General features: G+C 53.0%; 1 protein-coding gene across 1 annotated transcript in view; it reads right to left on the bottom strand.

Annotated features, from left to right (window-relative positions):
• LOC102425512 (heat shock 70 kDa protein 1-like) overlaps positions 1-8,433 on the bottom strand; it is a 19,134-nt gene extending 10,701 nt beyond the window's left edge. The window contains exon 1 of the mRNA XM_006104596.3: positions 6,371-8,433. Coding sequence (XP_006104658.1) covers positions 6,371-8,287 — 1,917 coding nt within the window. The 5' untranslated portion in view covers positions 8,288-8,433. The remainder of the gene's footprint in view (positions 1-6,370) is intronic.
• Between the last annotated feature and the right edge of the window lie 785 nt (positions 8,434-9,218).

Raw genomic sequence — 9,218 nt, forward strand, 5'->3', positions numbered from 1 at the left:
CACCTAGGGATTGGGCCTGCCCTCTGCCACCCGGGAGCAGGCCTAAGCCAGCAGGTCGTTATCTCCCGAGGGGTCCCAGACTGCGAGAGGGCACAGGCCGGGCTGAGGGCCCCCCCTCCCCCCCCCCAGTGCACAAATTTTTGTGCACTGGGCCTCTAGTCTCTATATAAAAGCCTAAGCGGCCATTATGACCAGTAGACCAGTCGCTATGATGCGCACTGACCACCAGGTGGCAGATGCTCAATGCAGGAGCTGCCTCCTGGTGGTCAGTGCTCTCCCACAGCCAACCTCCTGTGGCCGGCCCTGATGGGCCCCAATTGGGACTGGGTGAGAGGGCCCGGATCGCCCGATCGCAGGCCAGGCCGAGGGACCCCTGGGCCTCTAGTATCTCTATAATAGAGTTAACATCTGTTTCACGAGATGGTACAAATATGGTTGATAGGATTATAGGCCTTTAGTGCCTGTGAAATAGTGTTCAAAAGTTGCTGCCTTCTCCCTTTGTTGGGGGTCCCCTATTCTCTGTCAGGTCTGACCTCTCAATCATTCTCACTGAGGCACTTACAAGGCTGGGGGCTGGTACTAGGACATGGCATTACTTCTGGTTTATTGTAGGGACGATCTTAAGCTTTCTAGGCAGAGGGCTTTCAGCCAAATCTTTTCACTTTCGAAGATGAGCACATAGGATGGGAGTTCAGAGGCTTGGTCTGGTCATACAGACAGGTAATCACAGAGCCAGTGCCTGAGCCTACACGCCCCTACACTCCCTGTGGAAATCCTCCCAGTACTGGCCCAATGGCTTCCTTCTCTAAAAATAGCCGTCAGAGAAGGGAGTGAAAGGGGAATTGTCAGAGACCTGCGCGCTAGGGGCACCCTGCGGGCATCTCGTGACCAGCCAGGTCTCCCCTCCTGGTCAGGGCTGACTCAGGACAGTCCCCACCAGCTCCCACCCTCCCAGCTTCTCCCAGCCCGCCTGCCCTTCCCTGCTAACAGGATTGGGGAGGCGCTGGCTCAGGGCCCCAGAGCCCCCCTCTCGGGAATTAATTGTAGCGCCGTGACTCAGCTTCAGGTTTGCGGGCGGGTGGGGGCAGGGAGTCTTGGGTGGCGCCGTTTGTTGGTAGAGGCGTGTGCTAGGAGCCAGGCTCCGCCTGCCCGGCCAGAAAACTCCAGAAAGTTCCGGGCACAGCCCGAACCCCCCAGGAGCCTCCGCCCCCGCCCCCGCCCCCGCCGGGCGCGCTGGCCACCAAGCTGCTCACCCGGTCTTGTGTTTGAGTTTTATTTTCCCCAAAAACGTGATTAAAGAAGCCGAGAAAAGGAGAGACCTTTATTTCTCGCGCTAGCTAGTGCATCAGACACAACCACTGGGAAGCTTTGTAACTCACCCGAGCCAGGGGGATGGGGTGGCCAGAGGGAGTGGAAGGTGCCCACGGCCCCAGCGAGCGCGCCCGGCGGGGCTGGGGCCGCTGGCTTCTCCCCGCCCCTCTCACCCCGTTCCCGTGGGGACCTTCGGGGGGAGTGGTTCTCTTCCGCACTCGCCCCCCTGTGGGCCGAACCCCCTCCCCCTCCCCGCGGTGCCCGCTCCCGTCTCCCCTGCCCAGCCTTTCCAATGAGCGGTGCTGGGACAGGGCGACGGTGGTGGGGTGCTGTCCACTGAACGGCACCGTCAGGCATGTTGAGGGCGACCAATTGGCGTGGAGGGTGATAATCATGGGTTCTTACTCCTACGGTAGGGATCCCCCTGAGAAATCGCCAGCAGTGCTCTTCACCTGAAATAGCCCAGTTTCCGCTTTTAACCAAAAGCCCATTTTCACATTTATAAAATAATCTTGTTTGGGTATATTTTATGCATTTTTTTAAAAAAATGTATTTTTATTGGTTTCAGAGAGGAAGGGAGAGGGAGAGCGATAGAAACATCAATGATGAGAGAGAACCATCAATAACTTATTTCTTGAGGCACATATTTATTTTTATATATATTTTTTATTGATTTCAGAGAGGAAGGGAGAGGGGGAGAGAGAAACATCGATGATAAGGGAGAATCAATGATTGGCTGTGTCCTGCACGCCCACTACTGGGGATCAAGCCCACAACCCAGTCATGTGCCCGGCTGGGAACCAAACCTGTGACCTCCTGGTTCATACCTTGATGCTCAACCACGGGGCTACACCAGCTGGGCTATATTTCTTTCTTTTTTTTTTAAATATATTTTATTGATTTTTTATAGAGAGGAAGGGAGAGAGATAGAGAGTTAGAAACATCAATCAGCTGCCTCCTGCACATCTCCTACTGGGGATGTGCCTGCAACCCAGGTACATGCCCTTGACCGGAATCGAACCTGGGACCTTTCAGTCTGCAGGCCGACGCTCTATCCACTGAGCCAAACCGGTTTCGGCATATATTTATTTCTTAATAAAACACCTACTCAATAACCTTGACTGATCTAGCCCTAGGAACTGTTGTTTTCTCCAAGGTTATTTCAGATTTCCCGAAGCTCTATTTCTTTTTCTTTTTAATATATTTTTATTGATTTCAGAGAGGAAAGGAAAGGGAGAGATAGAAACATCAATGATGAGAACCATTGATCGGCTGCTTCCTGCCTGCCCCCTGCTCGGAATCGAGCCTGCAACCGGGGCATGTGCCCTTGACAGGAACCAAACCTGGGACCCTTCACTCTGCAGGCCGATGTTCTAGCCATTGGCCAAACTGGCTAGGGCCAAGCTCTATTTCTCTCTCCTTTTTTAAGTACATTTTTCTTGATTTCAGAGAGGAAGGGAGAAAGAGAGAAACATCAATGATGAGAAAGCATTATTGTTTGGCTGTCTCCTACACGCCCCCCACAGGGGATCAAGCCCACAACCCGGGCATATGCCCTTGGCTGGTAAGGAACCTGGGTCCCTTCAGTCTGCAGGACAACGCTCTATCCACCAGTCAAACCAGCTAGGGCCCAAGCTCTATTTCTTTTTTAAATATATTTTATTGATTTTTTACATAGAGGAAGGGAGAGGGATAGAGAGACAGAAACATCGATGAGAGAGAAACATCGATCAGCCGCCTCCTGCACACTCCCCACTGGGGATGTGCCCACAACCAAGGTACATGCCCCTGACCGGAATCGAACCTGGGACCCTTGAGTCCGCAGGCCGACGCTCCATCCACTGAGCCAAACCGGTTAGGGCTCTATTTCTTAACAAAGGTGTTTGGTAGGTCCTTGGCCATCTCTATCCTTTTCCACCCCCCTCCCTCCCTCCACCCCACGCTGGCTGGAAAAGTCACTGTTGTCTGCAGTGACAGTCACAGATGCTCCTGCAGTTCCGAGGGTCCTGTTGCAAATGCACATCCCCAGGAAGATGAGTAGCTAAGTGTCCACAGTGCTCCAGTTCAACTACCCTGAAGGTCACCTGTGCTTTTTTATAAGCCGGCCTGGAAGCTAAGCACCTCTTAGATCTCCAGTTACAAACTTAAAAGCAAAGTCCACCTGTATGTGCCATTCCCTGATACTGGATTTTCTTCAAAGGCAAGTATTTAGTGAAAGGCTTGGTTGGCTTTGAGGTATACATAAGCTCACAAAGTGCTCTTATGGAATGTCGATACAATTTTTTTTTTTACTGTATTTATTGTTGAAGTGAAATTCACATAACATAAAATAACTATTTTTGCCCTAGCCGGTTTGGCTAAGTGGATAGAGCGTTGGCCTGTGGACTTAAGGGTCCGGTCCCAGGTTTGATTCTGGTCAAGAGCACATGCCCGGGTTTCGGGCTCAACCCCCAGTAGGGGGCGTGCAGGAGGCAGCCAATCAATGATTCTCTCTCACCATTGATGTTTCTATTTCTCCCTCTTCCTTCCTCTCTGAAATCAATTAAAAAAATATATATATATATATTTTTAACATATTTTTATTGATATTTTACAGAGAGGAAGGGAGAGGGATAGAGAGTTAGAAACATCGATGAGAGAGAAACATCAACCAGCTGCCTCCTGCACACCTCCTACTGGGGATGTGCCTGCAACCAAGGTATATGCCCTTGACCGGTATCGAACCTGGGACCCTTCAGTCCGCAGGCCGACGCTCTATCCACCGAGCCAAACCGGTTTTGGCATAAAATGTATTTAAAAAAAAAACACATTTTCAAGTGTACAATTCAGTGGTACCTAGTACATTTACAATGTTGTGCAACTATCATTTCAATCTAGTTCTAAATCATCTTTGTAACCCCAAAATGCAAATGCTTTTTAGAGAGGCTCTTTCCCCAAGCCTAAGGATCATGCCAGGCCTTTTCCAACAAGGAGGCTGTGGAGGGGACGACTTCTAGGATGCAAGCAGCTAGGACATGAAGCATCTTCAAGGGAAAGAAGCCTTTAAAAGACTTCCCAGTGTAGGACTGCAAGTTTCTCCCTCTCTTCTCAATTAGCGAATACCAAACCGTGGTCATCAATCTTACTGCTTATCTGGCATAATGGTTTAGGGCTGTGTAGAGTGAAGGTAAAAGGGGCACTGGTTGTGAAACCTAGGCATAACCCAGAAGCAGGCATGCACAACAAGCCCTGTGGGCTAGGGGCAGCGTGGCAAAAGCCTGTGAAACCTGAGTAGGAGTCCAGGTTCAACATCTTTGCTGAACTGGAGCTTATTTTTAACCTTTAAATAGCTTTAGTTAAGCCAGTACTTTTAAGTTTCCCCATATGCTCACCCGTGAAAGTCAAATACTACCTAAACTCAGTGTGGTGGAATGAGGGTTAGTAAACATAAAAGGCCCCAGTACCTGGTACATAAAAGCACTAAGACACTGGAGTCCTGGCTCAGGCACCCAATTCTCAATGAAACCTCTGTAAGGAACTCAGCGGTGCACTTAAAGTGTAGTTAGCTACTGCTAGAAATGTGGCATTTCTATCTCAGCATCCTTTCATAAATAACTATAAGCTGAGGTATCAGCCAAACCCTTTCATTTAAAAAATATAAGAAGTAGCCCTAACCGGTTTGGCTCAGTGGATAGAGCATCGGCCTGCGGACTCAAGGGTCCCAGGTTCGATTCCGGTCAAGGGCATGTACCTTGGTTGCAGGCACATCCCCAGTAGGGAGTGTGCAGGAGGCAGCTGATCGATGTTTCTCTCTCATCGATGTTTCTAATTCTCTATCCCTCTCCCTTCCTCTCTGTAAAAAATCAATAAAATGTATTTTAAAAAAATAAAAATTAAAAATATAAGAAGTAGCTCTGGCTTGTGTGGCTCAATGGTTAGGGCATGGGCCAGCACACTGGAGGGTCTCGGGATTGATTCCTGGTCAAGGCAGGTACCTGGGTTGCAGATTCAATACCCAGCCCTGGCTGGGGCACATGTGGGAGGGGGCTGATTGATGTGTCTCTCTCAAATTATGTTTCTCCCCCCCCCCCAATCTAAAAAATCAATGAAAAAATTTCCTCAGGTGAGAATGAACAAAAAATAAAATAAATGTAAGAAGTAGGGATCAGAGTGGCTAATACACTTGTGCATGACTGAGTAAGCCAGCGCTTGAACTCGCATCTCCTCACTGCTGGTTTAAGCCTCGCTTTCTCTTTGATGTTGAATCCAGATTAAATATCAGGGCTTTGATATATCAGATGTACTTACAGAAATTGCTAGCCATGACCTTCCCATCTAACTGCCTCTCCTTTGCCTGTTTGGGGAATAACCCCAAGTCCCTTTTGAGGCCACCCTTACATGGGGTCAAACCTCTCCCCCCATCTTGAGGTACCCATGCCAGTAGCCCTTATTTTATGTGGACCCACAAACCCAACCCACTGTAAATAAGCAGGTTTAATTTATTATTATTTTAAAATTTATTTTATTGATTTCAGAGAGGAAGGGAGAGGGATAGAAACATCAATGATGAGAGAGAATCATTGGCTGCCTCCAAGCAGGTTTTATTTTTTTTTTAATCTCCTAAGAATAGCATTTGTCTAAAAGAAAGAGATCACAATGCAATTAATCCCCTTATTTGTCCAGATTCCTAACCTTTTCTAAGAGGCAAATTACCATTGATTTTAGATTTTATAAAAAACACAAACTATGCAGACCCTTCTGACCTCAAAATAAACCAGAGGCAGACAAGACATTGCTCAACTTTTTTTGAGTTTATTTACTTTGAAGTAAACAGTTGGAAAAAAACCGAGTTTGGTATGAGTATTACAAAAAAGGACAAAAGATGGCAGTATAAACACATCTCTACATTTCACCAAGGGGAAAAAAGCAAGTTCATAACTTCACAAAAACACAGTTCAACTTTACAAACAATCCCAAGCTCAGAGTTGAAGAAAGGCAAATACTTAAGGCAACACAAAGCCTTGCATCCCATCCCTCTCCTAACGAACATGAGCAATCTGCGAAAGGCTTCCTAATCCACCTCCTCGATGGTGGGGCCAGAGCCAGAACCCCCTTTGGGGGCCTGAGCCCCAAAGCCAGCAGCTCCCGGGCCTCCCGCCCCCTGGTACAGTCCACTGATGATGGGGTTACACACCTGCTCCAGCTCCTTCCTCTTGTGCTCAAACTCCTCCTTTTCCGCCAGCGTGTTGGAGTCCAGCCAGGAAATCACCTCCTGGCACTTGTCCAGCACCTTCTTCATGTCGGCCTCGCTGATCTTGCCTTTGAGGCCCTCGTCCTCCACGGCGCTCTTCATGTTGAAGGCATAGGACTCCAGGGCGTTCTTGGCAGACACCCTCTCGCGCTGGACCTCGTCCTCGGCTTTGTACCTCTCAGCCTCCTGCACCATGCGCTCGATGTCCTCCTTGCTCAGGCGGCCCTTGTCATTGGTGATGGTGATCTTGTTGGCCTTGCCGGTGCTCTTGTCCGTGGCTGTGACATTCAGGATGCCATTGGCGTCGATGTCAAAAGTCACTTCAATCTGAGGAACTCCCCTGGGTGCAGGAGGGATTCCAGTCAGGTCAAAGCGCCCCAGCAGGTTGTTGTCCCTCGTCATGGCCCTCTCGCCCTCGAACACCTGGATCAGCACGCCCGGCTGGTTGTCCGAGTAGGTGGTGAAGATCTGTGTCTGCTTGGTGGGGATGGTGGAGTTGCGCTTGATCAGGGCCGTCATCACGCCCCCGGCTGTCTCCAGGCCCAGCGACAGGGGCGCCACGTCCAGCAGCAGCAGGTCCTGCACGTTCTCAGACTTGTCCCCCATCAGGATGGCTGCCTGCACTGCCGCCCCGTAGGCCACAGCCTCGTCCGGGTTGATGCTCTTGTTGAGGTCGCGCCCGTTGAAGAAATCCTGCAGCAGCTTCTGCACCTTGGGGATGCGGGTGGAGCCCCCCACCAGCACCAGGTCGTGGATCTGGGCCTTGTCCAGCTTGGCGTCACGCAGGGCCTTCTCCACGGGCTCCAGCGTGCCCCGGAACAGGTCTGAGCACAGCTCCTCGAACCGCGCCCTGGTGATGGACGTGTAGAAGTCGATGCCCTCGAACAGGGAGTCGATCTCCAGGCTGGCCTGCGTGCTGGACGACAGGGTCCTCTTGGCCCTCTCGCAGGCGGTGCGCAGCCGCCTCACGGCTCGCTTGTTCTGGCTGATGTCCTTCTTGTGCTTGCGCTTGAACTCCTCCACGAAGTGGTTCACCAGCCTGTTGTCAAAGTCCTCCCCTCCCAGGTGGGTGTCCCCGGCCGTGGCCTTCACCTCGAAGATGCCGTCGTCGATCGTCAGGATGGACACGTCGAAGGTGCCCCCGCCCAGGTCGAAGATGAGCACGTTGCGCTCCCCCTTGCCCGTCCTGTCCAGGCCGTAGGCGATGGCGGCGGCCGTGGGCTCGTTGATGATCCTCAGCACGTTCAGCCCCGCGATCACCCCCGCGTCCTTGGTGGCCTGGCGCTGCGAGTCGTTGAAGTAGGCCGGCACGGTGATCACCGCGTTGGTCACCGCGTAGCCCAGGTACGCCTCGGCGATCTCCTTCATCTTGGTCAGCACCATGGACGAGATCTCCTCGGGGAAGAACGCCTTGGTCTCCCCTTTGTAGCTCACCTGCACCTTGGGCTTGTCCCCGTCGCTGATCACCTGGAAAGGCCAGTGCTTCATGTCCGACTGCACCACCGCGTCGCCGAACTTGCGGCCGATCAGCCGCTTGGCGTCGAACACGGTGTTCTGCGGGTTCAGCGCCACCTGGTTCTTGGCCGCGTCCCCGATGAGCCGCTCGGTGTCGGTGAAGGCCACGTAGCTGGGGGTGGTGCGGTTGCCCTGGTCGTTGGCGATGATCTCCACCTTGCCGTGCTGGAACACGCCCACGCACGAGTACGTGGTGCCCAGGTCGATGCCGATGGCCGTGGTTTTAGCCATGCCGGCGCCCTGCTCCCTCGCCGCGCGCTGCGGTCCGGGCCTTTCAGAAGCGGCGGTCCCGGTCGGGTCGGCGACGGGAACCAGAAGCTCGGTCTGTTCCGAAGCGGGAGCCTGAGCGCGGGCGGCGGGCGGCGGTCGGCGGAGGTCGGTCCTCGGGGCTGCGGGACGGCGGAGGGCGGGGTCGCGACCGGCGGCGAGGAGGGCGCGGAGCTGGCGGGTCGGGGCGGGCTCGCTGCTGCGGCGCGGCGGGCGCTGGGCTTATAGTTCCCCGCCGAGCCCCGCCCTCCCCCTCCGCTCGCCCAATCCGCGGGCTGGGCCGGGCGGCGGGTCGGGAACATTCCAGGGGGTTCCCCGCGCGCCCTGCCCCCGGGCTCCCTCGGCCCAATCAGCGTCCTGGGTGCCGCCCCCTCAGAACTCTCCAGACGCTTCTGGGGCTTGCTGGGCTGGCGCAGTTCTGGGGCGGGGGGGGGGGCGGGGGGGGGGGGGGATATTCGAAGGGGGCCAAGGGGCCAGGGAAGAGGGGGGCCTTAGGTGGGAGTTTCGGAGTGGAAAATATCACACTAGGAAATTGGGACTAATTTAGGTATAACAAGGGACTCTATCAGCTATTGCTGCATAATAAATTGCTCCCAAATGCAATGCTGAAAACAGCAAGTACTTTTATTGCTCATGGAACTACACATCGGCTGGGTGGGTCTTCTGGTCTCTCTGGGCTGATCTTGGCCGGACTCAATCGTGCATTTCCAGGCAGCAGGCTGTAGGCTGGTCAGTGATGGCTTTGGCTAGGACAACCAGACTCTCCTCCACATTTCTCTTGTTCTCCAACAGACTAGCCCAGGCCTGTTCATGGGTCCAAGAGAGAGAGCGTATGTGCACCAGGCCCACTGAGAATGATCACTTCTGCCATGTTCTATTGGCCAAAGCAAATCAC

Source organism: Myotis lucifugus, unplaced genomic scaffold (assembly GCF_000147115.1).
Source record: "Myotis lucifugus unplaced genomic scaffold, Myoluc2.0 scaffold_585, whole genome shotgun sequence".
Taxonomy (NCBI): Eukaryota; Metazoa; Chordata; class Mammalia; order Chiroptera; family Vespertilionidae; genus Myotis; species Myotis lucifugus.